Source organism: Myotis davidii, unplaced genomic scaffold, assembly GCF_000327345.1.
Source record: "Myotis davidii unplaced genomic scaffold, ASM32734v1 scaffold290, whole genome shotgun sequence".
NCBI classification, from domain to species: Eukaryota; Metazoa; Chordata; class Mammalia; order Chiroptera; family Vespertilionidae; genus Myotis; species Myotis davidii.
Window position 1 is genome coordinate 2,123,719 of NW_006285049.1, and position 13,711 is coordinate 2,137,429.

General features: G+C 50.4%; 1 protein-coding gene across 2 annotated transcripts in view; it reads left to right on the forward strand.

Moving 5' to 3' along the window:
* Window positions 1-13,711, forward strand: part of VDR (vitamin D (1,25- dihydroxyvitamin D3) receptor) — a 66,533-nt gene that overhangs the window by 35,300 nt on the left and 17,522 nt on the right. For both annotated transcript variants that reach the window (XM_006755502.2, XM_006755501.2), the window contains 4 exons: window positions 1,879-2,009; window positions 9,521-9,705; window positions 9,949-10,069; window positions 12,562-12,733. In XM_006755502.2, the coding sequence (XP_006755565.1) occupies window positions 1,879-2,009; window positions 9,521-9,705; window positions 9,949-10,069; window positions 12,562-12,733 (609 nt within the window). The remainder of the gene's footprint in view (window positions 1-1,878; window positions 2,010-9,520; window positions 9,706-9,948; window positions 10,070-12,561; window positions 12,734-13,711) is intronic.

Consider the following 13,711-nt stretch of genomic DNA (forward strand, 5'->3'; position numbering starts at 1 on the left):
GGAATGAGAGTTTGCTCTGAGTTAAAAACTTCTGGTCTTTGAGTAGGTTTAGAGAATTATGGGCATTCTGGGGGCTTGAGCATTTGTGGTAACAAGTGGAGCCTCAAGAACTGCAAAGTAGGGAGGAGTAAGGGGCGGGGGGACCAAGCTCACGTTCCAGAGTGAGAGAGACGCCCTGTGGTGATGATAGCATGTCGTTCTGGGGTAGCCCTCACAGTGCCCAGAGTACTTCCACACTCTCCTGTCCCCTGGAAGCTGCTGGGAGGAATGGGGGCTCAAGGGGAAAGGCTTCCTATTTCCATAAAGGTGGGCAAATGCCTGCTATATGGTGTTTCCCCAGGTAGTCACTGTAGGGGCAGGACACAGCCTTGGGTGGCCAGGACTCGGGGCCAGACCACCCCCAATAGCCTAGGCTACTCCACCTCCCTGTAGAGCCTGGTCTGCTGGTTGGCCTCAGGTGATGAGGGTTGTGACAGGAGGGACAGGGGCCAATGCCAAAACCAACAACAGCTACTTCCTGGACCGCTGGGTTGTCCTTCACCTTGATCTGTGCTCAAGGGCCAGCTGCTCGGAGCCCCTCACCTGTGGGCTCAGCTTCGTGCGGCACATTGAGTTTCTGGGGATGAAATAGCACCTTCAATCCAGGAGGCTAAACGCTGAGCACCACATCCCTAAGGATTCCAACTTGGGAGCCTTCACTTCTTGCTGAATCGCCTCACTGATAAGTTTCTTTCCATCAGCGGTCCCTTCCATGAAACTGGGCCCCTGCGGGCCTCAGGGACTGTGACTGCCAGCAGAGCTGGTCCTCTGGTCTCTTCTCCCCTATCTCTAGGGTCAGGTTGGCTTGGCCCCCATGTGTCCATGTCAACTGATTGTGTTTTTCCTGAATCCCTTGTATGTTCTAGTGAATGTGAACAGTGAGTCATTTGTCACCAAGAAACATAATGAGTGGGTGACATCTGGGGAAGATGATGTCACCAGCTCATCTCCGGGAAAAGGAGAAGGTCAGGCCTGGGCCTTCAGTTCTAAGGCTTAGCGCCTGGGAGGGTGCTACTCAGGGAGAAAATGATTCTGCCATCCTCTTTCCCGGCTAAACCCCGCCACCTGTCCTGGGGGAAAAGTGGGGCCTCCCCTTGCTGGGGCTGGGAGGAGGCCTCTCAGAAGGTGGCCTTGGTGCAGCTTCCCCTGTGGGATGGTTGCAGTGAGAGGAAGCGGAACCAGGAAAATGAGTTTGCACACATCGATGCACGTTTACAGTGGAGACCAGGTGGGTGTTGGCTCCCTAGCTGAGAACCTCTGACAGTTTTCTGTTCTTACAGAACCTTTGTTTCCTTGCCTTTCAGAAAACCAAAGCCAGACCCCAGGGCTCCCCCCTGCTCACCTGGCCCCTTCTCCTTCTGAACAGATTATGTCGATGTCTAAAGCTATGGTTGGGCCTCTCCTACCTTCTCCCTGAACCTGTCACACGTCTGTCCCTGGGTCGGGGATGCCCTACCCCCAGCCTTCCAGATCTCTCTTAGGAAGTAAAGGCTGACACTAGCATCCTCTTCTCTCAAATGGCTGTAAAAGCAGTGAGGGCTACTTTGCAGATTTCAGTATTTAATTTTTTTTCCAGTTAATTCACTCATATATTTCCTGTGTAATTAACAAGAAGGTGATGGGTAGAGTGCTGTAGACATAAATGAAGCAATGATGGGAGCAGAGCAGACAGGGAGGAGGAGGGCACAACTGTCATGGTTGGGGGTGGGGGGTTGGCCCAGTCCTTTGGGGAGAAATGTACATCTGGGGCCTCGTGGGCAGGTTCCTGCTGTCACAGCAGCCAGGACTGGGGAGCTGGAAGGTGGGTGACCCAGTGGAGGGCGTGTCCTCTCTTGGCAGACGCAGCATGAAGCGGAAGGCGCTGTTCACCTGTCCCTTCAATGGGGACTGCCGCATCACCAAGGACAACCGCCGCCACTGCCAGGCCTGCCGGCTCAAGCGCTGCGTGGACATCGGCATGATGAAGGAGTGTGAGTGTCCAGGGGCCAGGGCGGGGGGCTGGGACGGGACTGGGGGCAGAGGAACTTCTGGCTGCTGTTTATGCGGGTTTGGCCAGAGGGGTGTGCCCGCCCTTCCCCCATAGCTGCTGGCATCCTGCCATCCGGGGCCAGCAGTCTGGGGAGGGTGGCCAAACCGCCAGGGTGGAAGCCTCTGCGTGTATGGGTCTGGAGGCCAGGAGGAGCCCACCGGTGAGGCTGGTGGGAGGGAGAGGCCGGGCACTGCCTTCCTGAGCTCCCAGGTCGGTCTTCCTCCAAAACGCCATTCCTGTGCTCACAGCTCCCTGGATCCGAGGAGAAAGAATGAGGCCCAAGGACCCCAGGGTGCTTTGGCCTTTGGGAGAGGGGCCTGCTGTGGTTGGGGGGTGAAGAGTGGTGGGAGAATGAGTGTTCCGAGCCTGGCTGGCATCAGGGTCCGCCCACCAAGCCTTCCAGCCTCTCTGGCCCCGGGAGCAAATCTGAGGGCTGGTGCCCAGGGGATACTGGGTGTAACGATTCTGTGAGCGGAAGCACTGGGCTCTCGGATGACCCTCTAGATCCAGACAGAGGAAGAGGAGCAAGCCTGCAGGACATTCTGTCCAGCTCTGGGCAGGCGGAGAGGATCCGTGGGGCAGTTTCAGATGTTCTGACCCCTGGACTTTGCATCTGAGCTCTGGTACCAGTTACTTGGTAACCAGAGTAGACACTGAATTCAGTAGATCCTGGGAGGGCCTAACCAGCGTCTTCGTGGGCTCAGGGCTGGGGCACTGAGCTGGCCTGGGCATGGGTGCCCTCTGTACATTCAGCCCCTGCTTTGCCACTTGCTCACTCCTGCCTGCCATCTGCACTCAGCTCTGGGACAGGGCCGAGGCCCTCTAGGCCATAGGTCTGAGGAGGTTGGGGAGGTGCGCTTAGACCTGGGGGGTGGGGGGGGGTGTATAAGGAAGATGTATCTGGAACCAGAGGAAAAGTCACAGTACAGGGCTGAGGGGATGGGAAATTTCTTCCTTGATGGGAAAAAACAATCTCTGCTGTTGAGAAACAGAGGCGAGTGGAGGCCCTCACCTGGGCCCCTCCTCAGGCCTTGACAGGGTCCCCTCTGGCAGGTCTCAGGCCCTCACTCCTGATCCCAGCTCCCCAGCCAACACTGGCAGCCCTGGAAGGAGTTTCCAGGCCCTGTTCCTCCTCGCCCCCACGAGAGCCTGCAGGCCCCAACATGCTCATCGCTCGGTGCCCAGGCCCCTGCCCCGCCCGGCTCCTGTGTTTATCCTGGAGCGTGCCGGCTGCAGGCCTGGGTGCCTCCTGGGCTTCTCACACTCTGCTCAGTGCGGCCTGCTCCGTGTGAGCGGTGCTGGACACAAACCAGGTGCAGCCACAGCCCCTGCTCCGCCCCCGGGGAGTGCCTGCACAGCCTCCAGGGGCAGGGAGACTGGTTCTATGGCTCCAGCCAACCAGGAGCACAGAGTCACACCGCTGGGATTCAGTAAGGCTCTGCCCCAGGAGTTCGGTCAGGGCTGGCCTCACTCATATCCCGGAGCCCCTCTCCTGTGTCTCAGGGGAAGGAGATGATCTGCTTGCAGCAGGAGGAACACTTAGAAATCCTCTGAGCCCCATGAAGGTAAAGCTATCAGGATTGGAGTCAGAAAGCACGTTGAGACTCGACTCCAATTCGGAGTCCCCTCCTCGATCCCTCTTGGGCCCCACGGAGAGCTTTGCAGCCATAGTGAGGAGCAGACCTTGAGTGGGTCAGGGGACCCCTGCCCAGGAGCACCCTGTGGTGGGGCCCGCCATCCAGAAGTGGATCCTCCCCTGCCCCCAATCAGCTTTGTGCCTCAGCCACGCCAACCCTAGCCTCAGTCCTCCCCATGGAACCCATGTCCCTGGGTCTGCTGTATGCCCAGTGCGGTCCATGCCCACCACTCTCTAGATGCCAGTGCAGGGAGCTACACTGAGCTAGGGATGGGCCCCAGAGCTCCACTTAAAATAGAAAACTTGGCCCAGCCGGGTAGTTCAGTTGGTTGGAGCATCATTCCATACACCAAAAAGTTGTGGGTACGATCCCCAGTTGGGCATGTTCAGAAAGTAATATCTCTCTCTCTCGCTCTCTCTCTCTCTCTCTCTCTCTCTCTTCCCCTCCCTCCTTCCCTTCCTTCCTCTCTCTAAAATTAATAAACATATCCTTGGATAAGAATAAGAAAAATAAAGTGGGAAAATAATAGAAACCTTGGTCTAGCACTAAGCCTTAGACCACTCCCTGGAAGGGAAGTTTTTCCAGGGACAGGTGTGGTCCCTGCCTTGGGGCAGCCCCGCTTTGGAAGGCCTGTCAGCTCCCGGTCATACCCCTAGGATTGCTGCTCATTTATCACCAGGGCTGGCTGTTGTCCCAAGGCCTCCCTCCTAGAGACAACTGAGTGTCAGCGTTTGTAAACCATAGGACACCCAGCTCCCTGTGAGAAGCCCTGGGTGCCAGGCCCCTTCTGATGGGGCAACGGAGGTGGCCCTTCCCTGGAGGAGGCTAAGAAGGGGGAAGGGATGAGCCTGGGAACCAATGTTTATTGACCACCTACTGAGTGCCAGACATGTGTAAGACACATGCATTCTCTTGTTAAATTCTTATAAATTCCTAAATATGTAAATACCCTTTAAGATTTAATAGATGAGGAAATTCAGAAGAATTAAAAGAACATGCCTCTAAGCTAATAAGATGATGGCGTGGGCATTCTAATCTAGGTCTGTCTGTTTCCAAAGGCCAGACCCGTGGGCTCCAGCCCAGCACAGCCCCCAAGGATCCCCTGTAGGCCAGAGCTCCTTCATCGTGCATTTCCAGGCACTGCCTAGGGCAGGGGTGGGCAAACTTTTTGACTCGATGGCCACAATGGGTTCTTAAACTGGACCGGAGGGCCGGAACAAAAGCATGGATGGAGTGTTTGTGTGAACTAATATAAATTCAAAGTAAACATCATTACATGAAAGGGGCCCTACTGATGAGCTAAAGAGAACTTTGTCCCACTGAAGTCTCCCTTTCTCTCTCTTCAAGTCCTAGTTGACTTTATGTCCTTGGAACCCAAGAAATTTCATAGTTGAGTTCTTGCTTCTTGTAGACCAGTCCTGCACAGAAGTACGTATTCTGTTAACTGGTTTAACATGTTTACAGTTGTGGGTCTTTTGCATCCAGCATTAGCACAGAACCTGGCACATAGTAGGTACTCAATAAATGTGTTGAATGATTGAATGTTTGCTTCTTTGTACCACTACATCTCCCACTGGTCTATAGCTCAAGAAGATCCCCCAAACCTGATATTATCTGTGTCATTCATTTGGAAAACCTTTATGTCTGCTTCCCTGCTGTTAGGCCACCTGTGACAATTTGAAATGTTTGTAAGTTGTTTGTGCTTTCAGATCTTGCCTCCCTAACTCGATTCGCTGGCATGGGAATAACTTGCCCAAAGCTATTTTCTCGCTCGGCAAGGAACTTAGTAGGAGTGGAGAAAAGCTTCTAGGAAGCCATCCAGGTTTCACAAAATCCATGCACAGCAGATTTTCGAATAAGTTTTATTCAACGTTGCTTCATTATAACATTGATGAAATGTGGTAGGAACTAACTCTTATTCACATCATTTAGGCTGTGGTAAAACAGTTGTTGTTATTTGTCACTTTGCTTAATTATAGAACCTATCCACACGCTAGGTAAGGACTTAACTGCACATCTCATGCACTTTATCCTTTGGAGAGCCCATCAAATGCTCTTTCAGAACCTACTTGCTCTTATTCTAGGTCAGTGGCTTTTAACTTCAAAACATATGTCCTCCTACATGATAGTAATGTCATTTTTAGTAGCAATTCACTGAGCCAATGATAATCTCCTACGGAATTAATAACCCCTTAAACAAATGATGTATTTCATAAATCACAATAGCATCTGCATATGTGAGAGACTTATGAGTTATTCAGTCCCCAGACAATGTGGCTTGGAGGGAGGCCCACAGATTGGTGGCCCCTGTTTGAAACCAGCAGATCCCAGCATTTCTTCCTCTGGGACTGCACGCAGGATCATGGTCCCTATTGATACAAGTGATCCAGGGGAACGGTGTCATAAGGTTAACATTGAATCTTCTTAACTTTGTCCTTTCGAAGTAAACCATTTATAAACTTTGCTACTTTAATTTTTCATACTCTTCAGATGGATTGGAACACTGTGTGTGTTCAATGCTGCGGACCAGGGCCCTACTGAGCACTTAGCCGATTCTAATCAGAGGCCATATGAGGTCTTAGATAAAACCATGGATTCTAGAACCACCCTGGCCTGAGATGAATACCAGCCCCACCACTTGTTAGCTGTGTGACTCTGAGCAAGGTATATAGCCTCTCCGCCTCAGTTTTCTCATCTGCAATATGGAGATAATGGCACCTGCTTTAGGTGGTCTTAAAAGGACTAAATACATGTGAGTGAATATGAAAAAACAAAACCACACTTAGAATTGTACCCAGTACATAAAAACCTCTATATATTTTATCCATTTTCATTTACAATTTTTTATTGCAAAAAAAGTTGATCACCAGGATTTCCAGCTCCCAACAGATTTGAAGTAACTCTTCAGGGGAGAAGGCACACTTTTAGGGGCAGGCACCGAAAGGAAGAGACAACACATAGTTTAACAGAGAGAAGGAGACCGAAAGCCATGGAAAGTAGCACAAGAAAAAAATCATAGCAGGCTGAGTCATGCAGTGCAGGGAAACAGCCCTGAAGAATTCTGAGGTCATAACCTTGTTCCTGCAAAGTCCAGTAATTGTTCAGAATGATGCCTCTGAATCATCAAGAAAAGGTTACATGATGTTACAGGTGTTCTGTTACAAGGCATTCTGTGTTGAAAATATTTCAGTAACAATGATTTAAATAAAAGGGAAAGCTCAGCTCAGGGTCTGGTGGACTGGCCTTCAGTGTGTGTGTTCCTGACATTGGAGGGTACATGCGGTGTCGGTGCATCTCTCACAGTCCTTTCCTGGGCCCAGGGCAACTAGCACATAATAGGGACAACCAGCTTTTATGTGTTGGAATCCAACACATCAGACTACTGAATAAGTGCCATGGCCAGAAAGCTCCACTGGGCTAGCCTTTAGGGGGGAAACAGGAATTACAGGATGTGGCCCCTAGCCTTACTCAGTAGCCTATAGTTCCAGTGAAGGAACCTTGAACTTCTTAGGTTCTCTCTATACAGGCATTTATTGCACACCGTACTAGCCATAAATATTACAGAGCAGAAGGCAATCGGGTGCCAGTGTAGGTAGGAAAAAGCAGACATAACACAGGATTAAAAAAGGAGAGGTCAGGACAATCAAGAAACGCTTCCTGTGAAAAACAGCCAGCTGTACGCTGGGTGCAGAACAATAGGTAGAACTTGCACAGCTACTGGGGAGACAAGACCCAGCTGGACAGGCGTCCAGCAGGAGTGGAAATATGGTGCCAAGAGGGAGCACATCGTGTTCAGGGGTCAGCAATCCCAACCCGACTAGAGCGGAAGTACATCCACAGGCCTGGGGGGGGGGGATTGGAAAGTCAGGAAGAAGCGAAATCGTGGAGAACCTTGACATTAGTTTGCACGTGGTAAGCAATAAGGACCCCAGAGAAGTTTCTGAGAGGAGAGACCTCATAGAACCACAAGGACTGGCTCAAGCCAGTGGACACCCTGGCGTGACGGGCAGAGCCAGCCCCCTCCAGTCCAGTCTCATCACTCTTCTGGCCACCCCTTGGTGAGCAGGAAAGACCAGACACTTACTCTTGCGTTCTCCAGGCTAGAGCCTGGCACCCTGCCTGGACTGGGATGCTCCCTGCTCCCACTCCACTTGACCTCTTGGGGTCTGAGCAGACACCCTCTGTGGGAGGACGGTTGGCAGCAATTTGGGCAGGTGAGTCAGAAAGCTGGGCGTGGCCTCCTCCCAGTCCTCTTCTTAGTATGGCTTACCTCAGCTGTGGATGGAACGCACCATCTTTTCCTGCAGGCATCCATTTTCTGCTGTGCCCCAGGCTCTGGTTGCCCACTCCTACCACCATAAGCTTTTCCTCCCCCCACCCCCAATTTCTCTCATCCTCCCCACTCCTGAATCGCCTGCGCAGATGGGCCTTCCTTGAAGCCTGGAACCCACCCACTCTGAGGTTCTGGTTGCTTTCCTGCTCTTGTGAAACTCCCCAGTTCTGTGGGCAGAGGCCCTGGCAACCCCAGCACAGAGCAAGTAGCTACAGGCCACAGGCCCCCGTGCCCACTCCTGCCGTCAGCTCTCGGCAAGCCCCGCCAGGAGGTCTGTTTGCCTGGCTTCTGTGCCAGGCATCCCTGCCACCAGCCCCGCCCTCCAGGCAGCTGCCCCAGCACCACCCCGAGCCCCTGCACGGCATGAAGGGGTGTGAGGTCTCCACATCTTCAGACACTTGGACAGCAGCTGGAGAGAACTTCCCAGATTAGAACAATGAGGTGTGGTTGTCGGGGACTTCTAGAGGACTTGAAAACTTCCTTGGGCAGAAATTTCAAGACTGGACAGGCTGGGGAGGTATTGTTTTGCAAGGAACCAAAGATGAAAAGTCTTTCGCTGCTGGTCAGAATAGATCAGATGCCTGGATTCCATGCCCGGAACGTTGGATGTGGGAATGGCCACATGGGATTGTCTTCTCAGCACCTCCCATCTTCCAACACTGTGACTGTCCCCACCGTGACTTATTCACCCTCTCTTCCCCCTGTTGTCTCCTTCAGGATCAGGGAATATGGGGATAGGGAGGGGAGGGGGAATTAATGTTGAATGAGTAGCTGCTTTGTGCTCAACATGCATCGCATTCAGTTCTCAAAGCAGTCCATCTTTCCAGGCAGATATTTTACTTTGCCACCCCTGAACACATTTTATGGAGGAAGGAACAAAACAAAGGGTGTGAGGTCTCCCCATCTTCAGACACTTGGATAGCAGCTGGAAGAGATTGCATGGTCCAAACTTGTTATTTTTAAAAAATATATTTATATTGATTTCAGAGAGGAAGGGGGAGGGAGAGAAATAAAAACAACAGTGAGAGAACATCATTGATCATCTGCCTCCAGCACGGCCCCTACTGGGGATGGAGCCCGAAACCCGGGCATGTGCCCTGACTGGGAATCGAACCATGACCTCATGGTTCATAGATTGACGCTCAACCACTGAGCCACACCAGCCAGGCCAAACACAAGCCGAGAGAGTTCAGATAGTTTGTCCAGATGCATATACCCAGCCTCTCTAATGCCCAGGCCACCCACCTCAGATCCTCTTTTCCTCCTCTCCCGGGTGCCTGCCTTTTCAACATAGAAAATCCAATTTTCTACCCAGAGAGTAGGTTTGGCCTCCCCTGAGGCAGGAACCCACTTCCCCCTCCGTGAGCTCTGAGTGTGTGGTGGGGGAGGCAGCCTTCACATCTTGTGTCTTTAGAGACCAGAGGAAGGTTTCTTGGAGGAGCTGCAGGCCCAGCCCTCCCACAGCTCTCTTCTTACCCACAGTCATCCTGACCGATGAGGAGGTGCAGCGGAAGCGGGAGATGATTCTGAAGAGGAAGGAGGAGGAGGCCTTGAAGGACAGTCTGCGGCCCAGGCTGTCGGAGGAGCAGCAGCGCATCATCACCATCCTGCTGGACGCCCACCACAAGACCTACGACCCCACCTATGCTGACTTCAGCCAGTTCCGGGTAGGCCGCTCACTGGCCCTAAAGGATGAGCCACAAGGGGATCCTGGGCCTGGGGGGGGTGGGGGGGGCAAGGCCTCCCAGTCCAACAGGAAGGGAACATTGGAAGCTGCTCCATCCCTCTCACTTCAGGGAGGCTGCTCCCTCCCATGGAACTTCCTTAAAGCCACTCCTGTGGGAGATCAAGGCCAAAGTAGGAAGGTGGCCTGAAATGTGAGCCTCTGATATTCCAACTTTCCCTTCCAGCCTCCGGTTCGAGGGCCTGAGGGTGAAGACAGCCATCTGTCAAAGTCATCCTTGAGGCACATGTCCAGCTTCTCTGGGGACTCGTCCTCCTCCTGCTCAGATCAGTACACCAGCTCCCCAGGTAAGCAGGACCGCACACCTTGCTCCCTGGTGAGCCAGGAGAGGAGCCCAGAGCTTCCCCATCTGCCTGTCCGAGGCTGCCAATGGGAGGATGGCCCTGTCACACTGTGAGCCGCATGGTGTCCTCAGAACAGGTAGAACTCAGAACAGGTAGAACTTGCCCAAGGGCCCACGCTGGGAAGGAGGCAAGCTGGGGTCCCAGGCAAGGTCTGCCTGCGGGAGCTCTTGCTACTCCCTCTGAGCCAGGCTTCTGCCCCTGGCTCCCTCCTTGGGGGAGACCTGACTCCTCTAAATGGTATTTTGAGCCTGGGCCCTATGGGGTTTTTGTTTAGTGTTTCTGGTTTTATTGAAATATGATTGACAGATCACACTGTGTAAGTCTAAGGTGTACAACATAATGATCATATATATATATAACCAATGACCATCTATCACCTTAGTTACAAAGATTTTTTGGTGTGATGAAAACTTTTAAGATTTACTCTCTTAGCAACTTCCAAATATTCAAAACAGTATTGTTAACTATAATCATCAGAGCCTGAGCCTTTTGGAAAGTGGGATTTGGCATGGAAGAATCCCCTTGCAGCCAACTTTACCCCAGAGTCCCAGGGGATCATTAAGGCCCTAGAGGACCTGTCACCTCCAGCCCATCCTTTCTTTTCTTCTTATGTGCTCTTTTTCTGCCTTCCTCTTCATCTTCCTGCCTCATCCTCCCCTGCTCTTGTCCTTCAACCCTCTACCTCTCAGCCAACCCCAACCCTGCTGCCCTCAGCCTGGGGCCTCCTCTCCCCCCACCCCGAGGAATTAGAACCCTTCAGACTCACTGATAGATATGGGTCCCAAATCCAGGGCAGGTGGCAGGGGTCCCAGTGCCAGCTGGACAGAGATGGCAGTGGAGCCAGACATTGGCATATTCCTTTGCATCAATGAGGGTCCATCTGCATGTCACATTTGTCTGCACTTCAGTTTTTAATAATAATTTTATATTATTTAGGAGTTTTGATACCCTCTCATAAGTTAATTGATTTGAGATGCTCACCCCCCCCCCGTGGTATTACCAGTAAAGCATATGTTTATTTAACAATTCAAACTAGTTAACTTTTTTATTTTTTAATTATCATACAAAAGTAGTATGTTTATTGTAGACATTAAGAAAATAAAAATTAAATTATATATATATAGTCTTTAACCCTACTACCCATTTAATCACTGTTAGCACTGTGATGTATCTCTCCCATTTTGTAATTTTTATTTATGTATTTTAAATATGTTTTTATTGATTTTATTTTTTTAATATGTGTGTATTGATTTCAGAGAGGAAGGGAGAGGGAGTGAGATAGAAACATCAATGATGAGAGAGAATCATTGATCATTGCCTCCTAGATACCCCCTACTGGGGATGAGCCAAAACCCAGGCATGTGCCCTGATCAGGAATCAAACTGTGACCTCCTGGTTCATGAGTGGATGCTCAACAATTGAACAATGCTGGCTGGGCTATTTTTATTGATTTTATAGGGCAAGGAATGGAGTGGGAGAGAGAAACATTAATCAGCTGCCTCCTGCAAGCCCCCTACTGAGTACTGAACGTACAATCCAGATGATCTTTAAGTACATTGGGCGATGCTCAACCAAATGAACCACACTGGCCAGGACTCATTTCTTAAAAAAACACATTTGCATATTCAGAAATGGAATTGTGCCATACACAGTCTAGTACTTTGCTTTTTTCTCACAATAATACATTGTTTCATATTTTCACTCAGTATACACCCTGAATATTATTTTTAAAGGTTGCATGGCAGTCTGGGGTATGAATGTACAATAACATATCTAAATCCCCTACCATCGGATATTTAGATTATTTCACAGCTTCTCATTAAGATAACAGTATACTTGTTGCTAAATATTTGCACTTATTGGGAATGTCTTCCTTGTGATGAATTCCTGGAAGTGGGAGTAGTGGTTAAAGAATATGAATAATTGTCAATAGCTTGCGAGGTGACTTGCGAAGATTGGTGCCTCCTTTAGTGCACAAAATTGCCTAGTTCCCTGCATCTTCATAAATATTGGTCTCAACATTTAAGCATGTTTGTTTCTAGTTTATAGGTGAAAAGTGTCGAGGTTTTATGTGACAATTTTTTTTTTATCACTGGTGAGGTTAAACATTGCTTCCCACAAGTTTATTGGTTCCAAATTAGCTTTGATTTGGCAGCATTAGGAACAACACACAGAACATAAAATCATGACTCGAGGAAGTCTCATTTTGGAGTACCTGTGATTTTGGGTTTTACTGCCCCACTTTGCTGAAAGAAGTGACGGGGGGATCCTAGAGGGAAGCCTGGGCTGAAGAGTGACCTTGGGAGAGGTGGTCACTGTGGGATTCCCAACTGGCCCAGCTGCCAGGGCACAGGAGGTCCGCACAGGGCCCAGCAGGAGGAAGCCAGGCTCAAGTATCCTTAAGGAGTTCCTTTTCTTCCCTCCTCCTTCCTCAGACTTGATGGAGCCGACCAACTTCTCCAACCTGGATCTGAGCGAAGAAAACTCAGATAGCTCTTCTGTGACCCTAGACCTGTCCCACCTCTCCATGCTGCCCCACCTGGCTGACCTGGTCAGTTACAGCATCCAAAAGGTCATTGGCTTTGCCAAGATGATCCCAGGGTTCAGGTAAGAAGATTTGGGGACACCTGGGGAATAGAGTTAGAATCCTGGAGTGAGTTGCAAGGAGGCTTGAAGATCACAAATCCACTGCTTCCCAAAATAGAGTGAGGCTCTGCCACAGACCTCCTAAGTAGAATCTTAGGGCTAAGCCCAAGGGTCTGTATTTTAGGAAGTGCATCCCTCCAGCATTACTTGAGAGAGCTATTCATGCCCCATACCCTGTAGATGATGAAACAGAAGCCCAGGAAGGTTTAGTGGCCAATGCCAGGACTCCCAGCATTGGAGCCCGTGGGTCAGAGCCAGGTCTGGAACTCTTAGCTCACTGCTGTGTCCACTCAGCTGGCTTGGGCTTAATCCTCATAGTATGTCTTTAAGTTAAGCCCTCGTTAACCCTCCACACTCAGTTCTGAAACCAGAATGAAGTGGTAGAGGGGAGAGAGGGTTGGGCACAAAGACTTGTGAAGGCGCTTAGGAGTCCTAGGGGGAGACAGATTTACCAGCATTTAAGATCTGGGCATCCTTCACCCAATATACCCTTCACCCAAGGCCATTTCCTAACCATACTGAGACCTTTTTTCCCAAAAGGGTAAGTATAAGGAGTTCTACTGGAGTAGAGATCCTGTTATGGATTCATTCATACAAATTTCTTTCACTCATTCAAGTGTTTTAATGGCATGTATAATACTCGTATTTAAAGTGTTATGCTGTGTCAAATAGTCTTTTATTATTATTTTTTACAGCCAAGTAGTACTCCATTGTGTAAATGTACCACTGCTTTTTAAAGAACTCTTTATTGTTTAAAATATTACATGTCTCCTTCCCCCCCCCCACCCATTGACCTCTCCCCAGCCGTTCCCACCCCTGAAGCACATGCCCTTCCCCCATACTATGTGTGTCCATGGGCTATGCTTATATGCATGCATACAAGCCCTCTGGTTGATCTCGTATCCCCTCTACCCTCCCTTGCCTTCCCTCTGATGTTGG